The sequence below is a fragment of the Triturus cristatus genome, chromosome 4_2, assembly GCF_964204655.1.
Source record: "Triturus cristatus chromosome 4_2, aTriCri1.1, whole genome shotgun sequence".
Classification (NCBI taxonomy): Eukaryota; Metazoa; Chordata; class Amphibia; order Caudata; family Salamandridae; genus Triturus; species Triturus cristatus.
Window position 1 is genome coordinate 244,228,656 of NC_140586.1, and position 15,697 is coordinate 244,244,352.

At 45.5% G+C, this 15,697-nt stretch overlaps 1 protein-coding gene across 1 annotated transcript in view; it reads left to right on the top strand.

Annotated features, from left to right (window-relative positions):
* LOC146833555 (uncharacterized) overlaps positions 1-15,697 on the top strand; it is a 453,674-nt gene that overhangs the window by 230,139 nt on the left and 207,838 nt on the right. Inside the window, exon 3 of the mRNA XM_085600079.1 lies at positions 12,459-12,536. Coding sequence (XP_085456205.1) covers positions 12,459-12,536 — 78 coding nt within the window. The remainder of the gene's footprint in view (positions 1-12,458; positions 12,537-15,697) is intronic.

Sequence of the window (15,697 nt, forward strand, 5' to 3'; positions counted from 1 at the left end):
CGATGACGGTTCTTCAACTTCTTGTGATGAGTCGCCTCATCTGACCCCGAGTGTGAAGACTTCGATCCCGACGTCTGATGGTGGTGGCTCCGTGACCGGTGCCTCGACCTCCCACGGGACCGGGACCTTGAGTGGCGCGGAGCCGATTGCTGGACTTCAAGCAACTTTCGGGGCCACTCCCGCAAAGTCTTCGGTGCCATGGCCCGGCAGACGGGGCATGACTTTGGGTCGTGGTCGCACCCCAGGCAGTAGAGACACACTCGGCGCGGTTCCGTCACCGACATCATGCGATGACAGTCCCCACAAAACTTGAAGCCGGGCATCCCTACGGCACCAGGCGTCGATCGACTAAAAAAACAGAGACAAAAAGGCCTCGAAAAACTCAGTCCAAAAGTTACTGGGGGTACCGCTCTTTCCGGATCTGCGCTTGCTGGCGTGGAAAAAGGAAGAACTGATGTCAGCGCGCGAGGGCGGCATCCAAGTAGCTGCCACGACGTCATCTCGGTGACCGCGACGCCAACGACGGACGCGGAGCCGCCCGATGCCACCTTCCAGAGCGCAGGGGTACTGCTGACGAAAACTTTACGGATCCAGTCTGATGCCTGGGGGTAATTCTAAGGTAAGAAATATATCACTACATGTTTCTTTCTGATTAGCAAGTTATTGTGTGACTATACAGTGCCGGTGAGGTACATAGAAACCCTTTAGCTGCTGTCAGAGGGACGCAATAAAGAAGAACCTATGTGTAAGTAATAGATATTTTTCAACATACATCAATAGGCTAGTCGACCCTTGATACCATGCATGCCATGTGACAGGTGCTGAATCCGAATTACAAGCATTATGAGAACCCGCCATGTTAGGTGTGTTCAAACCAATATTAAAAGTGCCAAAAAACAGTACCCGAGTCGTCATACCTAGATTTAAGTACTAAGGTGGTCATATTGTGTGTGCTGAGGGAGTTTAACACCACTAAAACATGCCCGCCGTGGACATCAAAAGATTTAGAATGAGCAATAAGCACGTCTCATACCTTGAATTTTAACTAACAGGGCACTAGGCAACTATATCCACATTCCCCAAAAGTGCCAGGAGTTTGGCTTCACTTGGCTGAGTCGAAGCCTCTCGGCTACCCTGAAGGATAGCACGTGGTTACCAACAAGTGCGACCTAGACCGATGGCTATAAAGACCCTTTGAGTAAAACTAAAGTGTCACACAGGCCAAAATGTGCAGTAGTTCAAACGTTCGCGTAGCCCGTGCAGGGTGCACTCCTTACAGGCGGGCTGGCGGTGTCTCATGGTGCTTAAGCGTGGCCCAAGAACTTCATCTGCTCTAGAGAATCCGCAACCTGGAAGTGATGTGCTCCGTCAATCTGGCTTAGGACTGCAGAAAGCTAGACCGTATTTTAGGATAAACGCGCCCGGAAGTGACGCATCCTTAGTTATCGACATGTGTTAGGAATTAAAGCTCCCAGGTATGGAGCATCTTGTGTTGGCGGCACATATTCCACAGTTATGGAGAACGGGCTGGATACAGGGACCACGTTACTCCCGCTGAAAGAGTTACTTTCACATGCCAGTGCGAAGAGTTCTGTTCGCAGTGGAAAGAGCCACGAGTAGCAGGGAGAGCGTTGTGGATGGTCGTCAAAGTATTTCAAAGAGCAGGTTGGACGTCATTGATGGTCTTCTCTGTAGCACGAAGATCCTGACGGGTGCTCTTCCCTGTAGCACGAAGATCCTGCCGGGTGCCACGGAAAGTCACTGCTGGAGCTTCATGTTGCTGGTTACCGCGAGCTGCTGTTGTAGTGCGAAGTGCATATCTGACATTGCTGGAAATCACCTGCGGTCGCTGTGGCACAATGAGTCAGGTTCACTGGAACTTCACATTGGCGGGCAGCAAGATCTTGGAACGAACTGGCCCATTTGCATTCACGAAGAGCCCAAAACTTCAGGAGAGTTCAACTGAGGCCACGCCGAAGGTTCCAGGATCTGATGAGCATCACTTGGGGGTCAGGAACTCACTCCAGCAGAGGGCAGCAGGGCGTAGGCAGGTCCATGCAGCTGGTCAGCTAAGCTGTTGCACGGAGCCTCTGGAGCTTGTTATGTCCCTGTAGCTCAGAACAGGAGGTCAGGTAGCTGACCCTTGGAGTCACTTAAGCATGGGATAAAGGGTGCACGTCCAGTCTTCCTTCTCAGCATGAAGGGTAGCAGAGCAACGGAGTAGCAGAGCAGCAGAGTGGCATTCCTTCTGGCAGCAAACAGCACAGCAGTCCTTCTTCTGTAGTATCCACAACTTTGGAAGTGTACTGAAGAGTTGGGTCTGAAGGTTCAATATTTACCCAATTTTTTCAAGTCTGGCGGAACTAAAAGATAAAGCCCCCATTCCCATACCATGGTCAGATAATTTTTTTATTTCGTTTGTATGGGCCCCACCGACCCCCGTTTCGCACACCCAGTCAACACGAATACTAATCTGTCCCTGGCCCAAACTCTCTGTGGAGGGCTGGATTCAGGAACTGGAAAACTCCAAACCGAATCTGGATCTCAATCCAGTCACAGACTACCAAAACTTCACACAATGGATTGAGGAGTCACTGAATACGGTGCTCCCAAAGAAATCAATCCAGAAGAAAGCGGGTTCCAACAAATCTGCATGGTTCTCCCGTAAGCTGCTCATTTTAAAACAACAATGCAAAAGATTGGAGAGGACATGGAGGAAAGATTTCTCACATATTAAGAAACAGGAATATAGGGCAGCCATCGGAACATACAAGTCTGAAATAAAATGAGCCCAGGCCACTTTGAGGAAAGGATTACAACAGCAGCCGACTCCTCCAGAGAGACTTTTCTTATTGCCAAAAAGCTTCTCAAAGTCTCTGATCCTCCAGCAGGCACCCGATCCTTCGGGATACTGCTGTAATGAACTTGCGGAATACTTTGCCACCAAAGTACATAATATTCTCAAGCATCTTCCGCAAAGAGACGAGGATACACTTGAGCCGATTGCTGCGGGCCAGCATGGAAATAAACACCATCTGGAGACCTATATCCCGATGACTCAGGAGTCATTTTTAGCCACCTGAACTTCTGTCAAATCGGGGTCACCACTGGACCCTGCACCACCTAACATTTTGAAACTGGTAGCACCTACAGTTGCCCCCATCATGACCAGCCTGATCAATGCCTCCCTTGCATTAGGTATAGTCGCCCCCGAATGGAAAAGGGCAATGGTAAAAGCTTTGCTAAAAAAACCTAACCTGGACCCTGCAGATCTGGGCAATTACCGTCCTATTTCGCTCCTTCCGGGAATTAGCAAAATCACAGAGAAACATGTTAACCATACACTTTCCACATTTCTTGAGTCCAATAACCTGCTCCACTCCTCACAAGCAGGCTTCTGCCCTCGCCAAGGCACTGAGACCGCATTATTAGCGGTGGTGGAGGAAGCGAGAAAAATCCTTAATTCTGGAGGTATGTCGGCCATAATACTCCTCGATTTAAGCGCTGCCTTCCATACTGTGTACCACCGTATCCTGGCTTACCATCTTAGGAGCATAGGAGTGCTCAGCAAGGCTTTATCATGGCTCCAATCCTTTCTGGAGAATAGGTGCTTCCAGGTTTTTGAAGGTGACATCTTTTCTAAACCTATCCCCTTTAGGTGTGGAGTCCCACAGGGCTCATCCTTCGGCCCGACTCTTTTTAATGTCTATATGTCTCCACTGGCAGATATCATTTCCACCTTCGGAATTCATATAGTAACATATGCCGATGACACACAGTTGGTTGTGTCAATTGACCCAGGCCGACCATACGCACTCTGATCTCCACGCTTGTCTTGAGGAAGTTACTAAGTGGATGAGCCTGTCCCACTTAAAACTCAACGGTGATAAAACGGAGCTCTTGCTGCTTGGCAACCAGTTAAATTTCAAATCTAATACCATGTGGCCAGCCTGTATGGGCCCGGTACCTACCCCAAAAACTGAGATAAAAAGCCTGGGCGTCTGGTTGGATCAAGATCTTACATTTAAAGTCCAAGCCAGGAAGACCGCTGCTTCATGTTATGGCATGTTAAGAATGATCCGCAAAGTGCTGCACCGCCTACCGGACCAAGCAAAAAAACCCTGGTTCAGGCGCTCATTCTCTCCAGGATAGATTATGGTAAGGCCCTCTACCTGGGCGCCCCAAACACAGTCACCACAAAACTGTAGATTGTACAAAATTCCGCTGCTCATGGGATTCCATAATCGCTGCTCGGCAAAACCGGCACTACGCGCCCTCCACTGGTTACCAGTGCAGGAGAGAATCAATTTTAAAGCCCTTTGTGTTGCCCATAAGTCTTTAGGAGGGAATGGACCTCTATTATTAAATCCATGATCTGCCCTTACAAAGCCAACAGAAGTCTCCGCTCAGATAAGCTCTACCTAGCAGTGGTACCTAGGATTGAGAAGGCCAGAAGTGTCGGCCGGCGTTTTTCATACAATGCCTCAAAACTATGGAACAGCCTGCCGCTGCATCTGCGTAGAGAATCCAACCATCTATCATTCCGGAAACAACTGAAGACCTGGCTCTTTCCGTAGAAGTCCTGTCCAACTCTAGTAACCACTACAGCGCTGGGATGCCCCCGGGTAGCCATGCGCTATAAAAAAAAATGTCCATTCCATTTTCCATTCCATTACACATAGTGCCCACTTTGAAGTTGCAGAAGTTTCTAGAGAATTCCCTTTGAAGCCCGGATGTTTCCTGCCTGCCCCTGCCCTGGCTTGCAGCTGACTGCATGAACAATGGTGGGTGACAATTTCTTTGTGTGAAGGCATGGCACTGCCTATTCAGTTTTAAGTAGGGCTGTGCCCAGCTCTGCCCCCCTTCCTGCCAGTTGATGCTCCATTCAGGCTCACCTAATCCCTCTATTGTGTGGCTGTCTGGGAGGATTAAACAAGGTATAACTGCCAACTGCACCCAGTGATGTGACCCAGGAACAGGGTGCAGGCACCAAATACATAGGGCAGGAAAATGACATCTTTCCAACAGTTAAACAGGTAAGGATGCCTATTAGTGATTTATTTGGAACATACTTTTATGAATAAATATATATGTTATAGAATGTCATCACATGATTCCATACATTAATTGAATCAATACTTTTAAGATTTGTTTTGTAAATAAATTACAATAGCCGAGGGTATCATTGATTGGTTGGTTTATATAAAAATGCAAAAAATAGGGGTTTAAAACAAACACTTCTCACATACATTGATAAGGGAAATCACAAATAAATAAAAAATGAAGGTACACTAGTCATCAATGTTTAACTGCCGATCTCCACACAGTCAAAGATTGAGTCTGTCCTATGCATGGAATCTAGAACTCAAACAATTGAACTTAATAATACCTAAAGGGAAGAATGGGTTATACGTCGATGTTTCAGTCTCAGTCGCAGTGTAGTAATGAGACCATCTTCAGGACATAAATACGTTATGTGAGATTGCTTGACCCCTTGGTCAATAATTTCAAGGTTGAAAATATTTATCAATATGGTCTCCTCAAATTATACAGAAGTAGACTTAAGATAGAGATAAAATGGCCTCACGTAGAGGAACTGAATTTAGTGCTTACAAGGTTTTAGTACTGAAGCCGCAGCATCTGTCTAACGTTAGAAACCTTCTAGTGACGGAGACCGCAATGTCGACATATAACCCATTCTTCTCTACCCAGCTATATTGATTTATTTTCAAAACAAACCTTAAAAGTATTAATTCAATTAATTTATGGTTTAATGTGATAATATTCTATAAAATATATAGTTATTCAAAAACTTATGTTCCAAATAAATCCCTTGTAGGCATCGTTACCTGATTAACTGTACTACCCAAGCTCTCAAGGGTATATTGTGTTGCCCAAGTGTATTGAAAACCTTTCCAAAAGTGTCTTTTTCAAAATTGAAACTTAAAATCTGACTTTACCGTCATAAAGTTTTTTATTACAATTGCTCAGACACCAAACATGAAATGTTTACCCGTTGACAAATCAAAAGTTAGCACTTATTAGATTAAAACAGTTATTTCCACCACAACTGGGGGCCATAAAAGTACAGCCAGAATACATCACATTACATGACAGGAATTCATCACATTTCAATGATCACAATAATTTTTTGATGTATACAAGATAAAACCTGGATAAATGAGATTATAATAGCAATTAATTTCTTCTTTTGATGGCACCTCTTAAATAAATCATACATTTACACAAATCGTAGGGGTCTCCAGAACTTGGAGGAACTCCAAAGCAACCCAGTAGCAATAAGGAGTAATAAAATAGCAACCCCATGTTATCCTATGGGAGAGGTAGTCTTAGCAGTAGTGAAAAACGATTTAAGAGTTTTCCACTCCCAGGGCATGTAAAAGATAGAAGTACATGTCCAACTTATTAAATAAACTGCACCCTGCCTTATGGGCTGTTTAGGTCCTAGCCTAGTGGGGACTTATATGTATTTAAAAAAGGAAGGCTTAGGCCTGGCAAAAGGTTTATTTTGCTAGGTCGAAATGACAGTTTAAAGCTGCACACACAAGCTGTTGTGGCATGCCTGATACATGTTTAAAAGGCTACTAAAGTGGGTGGCACAATCAGTGCTGCAGGCCTACTAGTATCATTTAATAAACAAGCCCTGGGTACATGTAGTACCACTTTACCAGGGAATTAAAAGTAAATTAAATGTGCCAATTGGTGTAAGCCAATTTCACCAGGTTTAAAGGATAAATCACAAGCACTTTAGCATTGGTTAGTAGCAGTAAGGTGTGCATAGTCCTAAAAGTTAACAAAAATGGATGAAGCCAAAAGTTTTGGGGATGACCCTGCAGAAAAGGCAAATTCCAACAATACCTTTGTCATGAACAAGACAGTAATTAATTGCTGAGACATCTACTCAAGTTTGTTTCTTGCCGTTAAACAATTATGGATGAAATAATTCAGTTTTAGGTGTGACATTCACTTAAACTGACGGTTTTTATGAAGATAGTCTCTAATATATCAAAAATTGTGTTGACATCTTGACTAACAACGTTCGATTTGGTTTCTGTTAATGAGGCCAGTCCCGACACACAACTCTCTGGACGGTTGCATGAAATTTGTTGTTTTTTGTGCGCCATCCTTTTAGGTTGGGGCATATCTTTTATTACAGTGATTTAATGAATCAATACAATACAATAAACTGACAAGTTTTACTAACATTCTGCGCTTTCTGAGTGACTGGAAGTTATGGCTCTGCCTGATGATGAGGCAAGACTAAAGAGCGATGGTAATAAGTTCCAAAACCAACATAGAAAATAAGAAAACGATTATTCAAAATGTACTAGCTTGAGAGCATGTCCTGCTTTTTATACTGACCCTCTATCAGGTATGGTTTTTATAAAAGTGTACCTTGGGCAAAATCGTACATAAAATAAGTCAAACACAATTTGCTTTGGAGGGATCTTGACGTGGGATAAATATTCAAAATAAACAGATAATTAACTTAAAATAGAAGATGTTAAAGACCTGGCTGAATAGGCGATATCTTTAAACATTTGTTATTAGCCATGAATTACTAAGGTTTTTATCTGGTTTAAGATTTTCCTAAGCTCGTATTAGGCCAAGATAGGCAGTTTTAATAATGTGTGGGGCTCTGAAGAAAACTTTCATAATCACGACCATCAGTCATGTCTAAAGGTACAATTAATCTGTGGTTAAGTAGGACCACTGTGTCTCGAACTACTTCCTGTCAGATTGCAGCTCTTATAATAGTTAATTTGATAATCCAAGTTTACTGGAAATGTATTTAAATTGTCCTTTTGTAAATGTAGACGGTTTGTGAAGATTCCTTGTTCCAGTAACGATGGCAAGGGTCCTGTTGGAACATCTCCACCCATGAAATTATGCCTCTGCCATGCTGTATGCATGCTTGGATATGTTGTGCCTTTTGAAATTCAGATGGACATGTTTAAAGAGTTGTTTGTTGAGAATAACATGTTATACGTCTAGGTGCTACCATTTATGATGCTAGACCCTACAAGTGAAATGTGTTCAGTAGCTGTTCAGTTTTGGGAGCAGCTACAGCGTTTGTCAAAGTCATTGACTTTCAATTTTATGCAGGAAGTGTACTTTACAACAAAATGTATAGAATCTTGAGGTTTCTCAAAGCATTTTAATTCATTAGATGATGAGTGCCAGCCTCTGCAGGCTAGGAAAGAGTTAAGATGACTATGGGTGAGGTATGCCAACATTAGTATACCTTGGGTGGGTGCTGTAGATCTCGATTAGAAGGCTTTTGCTGTGGTTCTGCAGTCTGGGCAGTGGAGCATTAAGGAGATGATGCATGCCTGGGTTTGGAAGCATTGACTGGGGTGCTCTTGGGGGAGCATTTGAGTACACTGGCTGCAGTGCTGTAGGTCAGTGTTAGTGTGCATTGGCTGTGGCTCTGTAGGATGTTATTAATATATTGCACTGGTTGGTGTGTTGTTAGCCAGAATTAGGGTGCATTGAGTAATAGTGTTGCACATTAGTGTTAGGGAGAATGGGCTTGTCTGTTGCAGGTCAGTATTAGGGTGCGCTTTCAAGGATGCTGAAGGTCAGGCTTGGGAGCACTGACTGAGCATGTGAGACCATTGACTGTGGTGCTCCGGGTTGGTATTAGAACACATCCCTGTGGTGCTGCAGGTCAGTATTAGGGACCACAAAAAGTGACAAGTGGAATACCTGAATTAATGTCAGTCTGTGGAAATCACTGTGTGCCGCATTCCAGTTTATCAGTTTTAGCTTGTCTGGACCACTATATGCAAAGCATTGTGATATGAACATCAGACTTTGTCCCGCCCCAGAGGAGATGGTCCACACTGAACTGCCAGGCCACGTCTCTTATGAACAGAAACATTTGTAACATCAACCAAGTTTCGAACTTAGTAGGTGTTTCCAGAGTTGAAGCCTGAGGCATCAGGAACAGCAAACTTGAGACCCACATTTGGGCATGCCGCTCTGATTTTGGGAGACACACTTAACACAACAAGTGATGACTGGAATTCTTGATTTAATCTCAGCCAATGGTAATCACTCCGGACAGCATTACAGTCTATCAATTTTTAGCTCGTCTGTTAAGCTAAACCCAATACCAGCAGAATATACAGCCTTTGCCATGCGGGGCTGCGAACAGCGGTCAATTTCTGGAAGACATTGCCCCTGACTCCCATTGGGCGTGTAGCCATCGCTAAAATGATTATGGTCCCAAGACTGCTGTATCATTTCACAAACCTCCCGGTCATACCACCGCGCTCCTTCTTTCGGGAATTAGATACACTGCTCACAGCGTTGATTTGGGGAGATGGACGGCATAGGATAGCCTTAACCGCGCTACAACTACCCACAACTCGGGGGGCCTTGGAGCTCCGTCCTTCGTGGCGTACTTCCTCGCTGCACAACTCCAATGGCTCTCTCACTGGATAGTGGAATGGCACATAGGAGAAACAATCATAAACGAGGGCCGCTTACCCCTTCCAGCTGTCCGGAGGTTGTTGATGCCCGGGACCAAACCCTCATGCACATATCCCCTACAAGTGTCCATAGCCCGTAAGTGTATGCTGCGAATACACCGCATGTCGAAGGGAACATCCCTGTATTCCCCATTCCTCCCACTAGTGGGATTCCCCCGGAAGGACAAATATTATACCACGGAGGCCCTCCGAATATGGATGGACCACGATGTGACCGAGGTAGAATCCCTATTTGAAGACGGACAGCTAAGGACATTCGCCCAAATGACGGAGCAGTATGACCTCCCACAGGGACAATTCCTTACACATAGACAACTCTTAGATAGCGCCGACACTACTGGGATCTCCGAGAAGGGGAGCCCCCGACACATATAGTCTTACACACGATCCTTCGTATGGGCGCGGGCAGGCACCTAGTTACTTGGCACTACAAAGCGATCCGGTAGCTGGCCAGTACCCTCCTAGACACATTGCAACACACATGGGAGGATGAGGTGGGACGGGTGTTCCATGATAAAGAATGGGGAAAAGTGCTGGAATACCCCAAAAAGGTCTATAGAAACGCGTGTTTCAAAAACATACAATTCAATATCCTACACCGAGTATATCTAACTCCTCACCGGTTACACCGTTTTTACCCTGACACGCATTTTGTTTGCCCCCGCTGCCAAACCCAGGAAGCGGACATTAAACATATGTTCTGGGATTGCCCTATAATCCGACAGTATTGGGACAAGATACAACAGTCAATCCAAGCGACGGTAAATCTCCCAAACATATCCACATGGGAGGCATGCGCCTTGGGAGTTTGTCGCAAAAAGAAAACCGACAAATTACAGTGGCGTTTCACGTCCCTGGCTCTCCTTCTATCGAAGAGCCATGCATTGGCGAGCCCCAGCGGGACCCCCAGTAGAGGCATGGATAGATGCTATGAAAAAATGGGGCGCAGCAGAGGAGGAGGCACTTAGGGATGAGGAAGTGAAAGGGACACGCAAACATCCCATCTCCATGGAATGGGCACACCTGCTATTTCAATTTACACAGGAAACGACAACGGCAGCAACACCGGAGGCCTCATAACTCCAATCCCAGCGCCTATCTCTATCTCCCATAGCACGGATATCAGCCTCCCCGGTATAGCCATGGGACACTCATCACCAAATTAATGTCCAAGATGGATCAGATGCACCCCTATGTGGCCCTGTAGACTGCCCTCCATCCCCCTCCTGCACATGTGATGATACCGTAGTGCGAAATCACAGCCAGGCACATCACTGCACACCACAATGCACACTCCGATCGCTCCCATTCCTACCTTACACCCGGTTTCCCCCCACAGTTCACAGGTTTGTTTTCCCCCCTTGGCATTTTCGAAACTAAAACCATCCACCAAAGAATACATTTCCGGATCCTGTCAGGGATGACTTACATGGGTAGAGGTGAGGGCAAAACACCAACCCAAACCCCTGGGATACATGCCCAACAAGACATTGCATGACATAGCAAAATATGCTGAGTCACACTGGAAGATGACTCCCGGGCTGATGTAAGCTACCTTATCCAAGTTGTATTGATGTATGATAAGACCACTAAATGCATTGAGAAAAATACTGCTAACCAAATGCTCGTAAATGTATGTTATGACATGTCAATGATGCAATAACAACTTGTACCAGGAAATGTGAAAATCTTAATAAACAAATTTAGACAAAAAAATACAGCCTTTGCCATGCCCCGGAAGGGACAGTGAAGACGAACGGCCAAGCCGGCACCCCTATAAGCCGGAGCACAAGCCATCCCAAATTGGGTCAGGCCTTGTTCATGAGATACAGCTTTGCTCCTGTGGCACAGTGAGCTCAGGACCCAAGTCTAGAAATACCACCTCTACTTAGGGAGACACACGTAGCACAGGCATTGATTGGTGGTATTCCTGAATTAATCTCAGCCACTGGTCATCACTCTGAACCATTCCAGTCTCTTTTTTAGCTTGTCTGCTCCACTACAGACAGAGACCAGCCATATAAAAATGAGTCTTGCCCTTTTGGGTGCTGGGTTGTAGTACTGAAGCTCCACTTTGCTTAGGAGATCCAATTAGACAAAAAACGCTCAGGGGTTGCTTGTGTTTCCAATCAGAGGGAACGTGGTCTGGCAGGTTCATGCTGAAGTCTTCTATTCTAGACTCATCTATCATGCCAAGGCTGATTTGCATAAGGTAGACCACATCACAAGAGGACCAATTAAAAAAATATGGACTGTGATACTGCCAAAAGTACTTAAGAGTGTTTGAGATTAATCCAAGCATTTCACCAATCACTTTTCAGTTTTTTTTAAATGAGACTCCATAATTGCGACAGGTATACTCAGATGTGAGTTCCAGGCTTGCTGTGCCATATAACTCAAGCTGCACCTCACCAGTGAGGCGCAACTGAACCAATAGCGGTCTTGAGTTGTTTGGGTTCCCATTCAGGGAGAATGCTGCTTGGTAGTTTGGTCTGGAAAGTTCCTATTAAAGCATGAGCAAAGCTGATTTGCATTAAATTGGCCCAGTCTGTAGTGATGCAGTGAGCAAAATAAACTATGAACCAGAATGTGGCTGCAAGTAATTGCCAGTGACTGAGATTAAATCAAACGTTCCAGCCAATACTTGTTTGTGTTTATCTGTATTACGATGTATTGAATGGGGTACTGCAGGTCCGTATTGGGGTGCACTGACTGTGCTGTAGATCAACATTAGGGTGAATTCGCTGGGTTGCTGCAAATCAGTAAGAGGGTGCATTGCCCGCCTTCCTGCTGGTCGGTTTTTAGATGTACTGCCTGGAAATGCTGAATTGTCAGCCATGTGCATGTCAGTTTGTAGTGCAGTGGTAGGGGCACAGCAGATTAGCGTTAGGATGTGTTTGCTGCCTGTGTTGCTGATGGTCACTTTGGTTGTCTCCACAGAAGCCAAATGCACAGGGACTCCTCCCGGCAGCTCCAGCAACTCGGACTCCGATGTCTCTACCATGGCTGAGCCCACAGGTACTGGCAAGAAATTGCCCTGCACAGGAAGATGAGGCATTTAAGAAATGTCATGTGTGTGAGGATGAGGTGCATGAGAAATGTTCTGTCTATTAGTGGGTAAGGGACTTGAGAAATGCCATTTATGTGGGGATGAGGCTCCTGAGAAATGTACTGTGTTCGGTATGCAAGAAATGTCCTATGTGAGAATTGGCACCTTGAAGTAGTTTGGGGCTTGTGTGTCTCAGTGAGCTGGAGAGCTATGCTGGCAGGAGCTTAGTCTCCTGACAGGGTTGCCTTAGCTGGACAGGTCAAAGGGTAGAGACCAGACGGATCTTGATACACTGATCCTCCAAGTTAGGGGTTGGGCACAAGGCTAAAGGCTAACAACCTTGTCCCATAAAAACATGTGTTACAGACACAGCAGCAAGAACCACTAAGGGCCTGATTATGAGTCTGGCGGTCCACAAACCGCCAGACTCATGATGGCGCAGTGGTGGCGGTTCCGGCCACCGCTGCACCGGCGGTCCAACTGCCCTAATCCTACTAAGGCGGTTGGACCGCCATTGCGCCGCCGCAACCGCCAGGGATCAGAGATCCCTTGTGGCGGTGCGGCAGTCTTGAGGCCACAATATGCTCGGTGGGACTGCCGCGGTCCGGCCAAGCATATTATGAGTTTCCTCAACACTACGGTTTTCATGTTGGTTCCTAATACATGAAAATTGTGGTGGAGAAGAAACAAAGAGGGCCCTACAGGGTCCCTTTGTGCCTCAGGGCATGGGGTACATGCAGGAGGGCACATGTTGTGCACCCAGTGTGCATGCACCCCAGTACCTGCACGACATGGACTGCACAGCCCGCCAGTGACTGTTAAAGTTATAATCTGGCGGGCAGTGTGCTCTCGGGTTTGGCAGTGTGGGGTCGGGCGGTGGGTGGCAGTCCCGCTCCCACACTGCCAAACTCGTAATTGTGTCCTAAATCTCCTGGGCAGACACAAAGGAGTTCCACAGTCCCTGTATTAGACATGCATGATTGACAGTAGTCAGAGCTGCAAGGAAACTACTGGCGGGATGACGGCATTTCTGAGTGCCAAGCACAACACAGTTATTGGATTCTGTAACGTACGGTTAATTCGTGACATAGTAAAGCTGACTGAAATAACATACGAGATGAGGCACTATTACCTACACATCCTGGGAGTCACAGAAATGCCTCCTTGAGTGGAAGCCAGTCAACAATAGATTCATGACAGCTCGGGTAAAAAAAAAGGCAGACACATCAACACCACCATTATCAAGTACTATGTTCCAACAAATGACGCAGAGGAAACAGTCAAGGGCATATTCTACCAACAGATGCGAGCTGAGCCTAAAACTGTGCTGAATCACGACCTGAAGACTGTGATGGGAGACTTGAATGCTAAAGTGGAAAATGACAATGAGAACCAGGAGAGAGCCATGGGAAAGGAAGGTTGTGAGACAATGAATGACAATGGAGAAAGGCTGTTGAAGTTTTGTGCCAGGTTGTAGGAGGGATTCTCTAGTCCCACAGTAATATTCACAAACAAACGTGTTGCTCAACCGGTGGCAGAGACAGAAATCAGATTGATCACCTGATAAGAAGCACCTGGAGATGCTCACAGTAAGATGTTAGAGTAAGGAGGGGAGCGAATGTCGGCAGTGATCACCATCTATTGACCGCTCTTGTGGAGTTGAAGCTCAGAAAAACAGAACGCAAAACATCAGGACGACAGCACTTCGATGTGGGAAAATTACAGGACCCCAATACCAAGAAGGAATTCGTCTTACAAATCAAGAACAGGTTCCTACTCCTGGCAGACATGGATGATCAGCCTGAGCCAGACAAAGATGCAGTCAACAAGAAATGGAAACAGGTCTTTTCATTATATATGTACAGCAGTGAAACATGCTTGGGGACCAAGAAGAGAAAGAGGAACAAATGGATAAGACAAGACAAATGGCAAGCTACTGAAGACAGGAGGGCCGCAAAAAAGAAACTCCTAGAGGCCAAATCTGAGAGGCTGCAGGAGAAGTACAAGCAACAGTAGTTAGAAGCAATTAAACCAGTCAAAAGAATAACAAGAGCAGACATACAGGCGTACATACAACACCGTTATCATGGACACGCAAGTCTGACTACTCACAACAGAGAAAGAACAGGAAGCACACTGGGCAAGCACTTCTAGGGAGTCTTGAACAGACAAGTACCCACAAGCGAAGTGGACATCCAAGAAACAGAGATAGACTTGGATGTGAACACAGCCCCACCACTCAAAGAAGAAATCGTCACTGCCATTTGATCTCTCAAGAACGGAAAAGCTTCTGGCCAAGATAACCTGAATGCAAATATTTTCTAGGCAGACCCTGAAACATCAGCCAAAATCCTCCAACAACTGTTTACAATGATTTGGGAAGGAAAGAAAGTACCAGATGACTGGAAGCAGGGCCTCGTCATCAAGATTCCAAAGAAACACCATTCACCAACTGTAATAACTGACTTGGAATCCCCCTTCTGTCAATTCCGACTAAAATCCTGGTGAAAATCCTTATACAGCACATTTCTAATACTGTGGACAAACTGTTAAGACAATAACATACTGGGTTCCGCAAGGGCGAAGGGTGCGTTCATCAGATCCTTACTCTAAGCAACATCATAGGGCAGTGCACAGAGAAACAATTATGCATCGAATTCATTGAGTTTGAGAAACTTCTGAAAGTACCTACTGAAAGCCAATGGCATACTGTAACAGATAGTTCTGCTCATCAAGAGCTTCTATGATAATTTTACCTGCAAGGTGGGAAACAATGAGTATAGCTTAGAAGTCACAACTGGTGTGAGGCAGGAATGTATGATGTGAGTGTTTATCTTCAACCTTGTCATTGACTGGTTGATGTGGTGCACAACTGAAGACCAAGACAGATGCATCAGATGGACCTTATTCTCTTCACTGGAGGACCTTGTCAATGCAAATGACCTGGCCACTCTGTCTCGCAGACCTGCATATGCTGGAAATGAGGCCTTGCCTCAACATCTATACATAGTAAGTGGGTCTGAAGATCAACACAAAGAAATAAGAAGCTATGTCACTCAACATACCAAACCCATGATCAATCAAAGTGGATAGAGAGGACCTAGCCTTGACTGAAGATGTTCGCCTACCT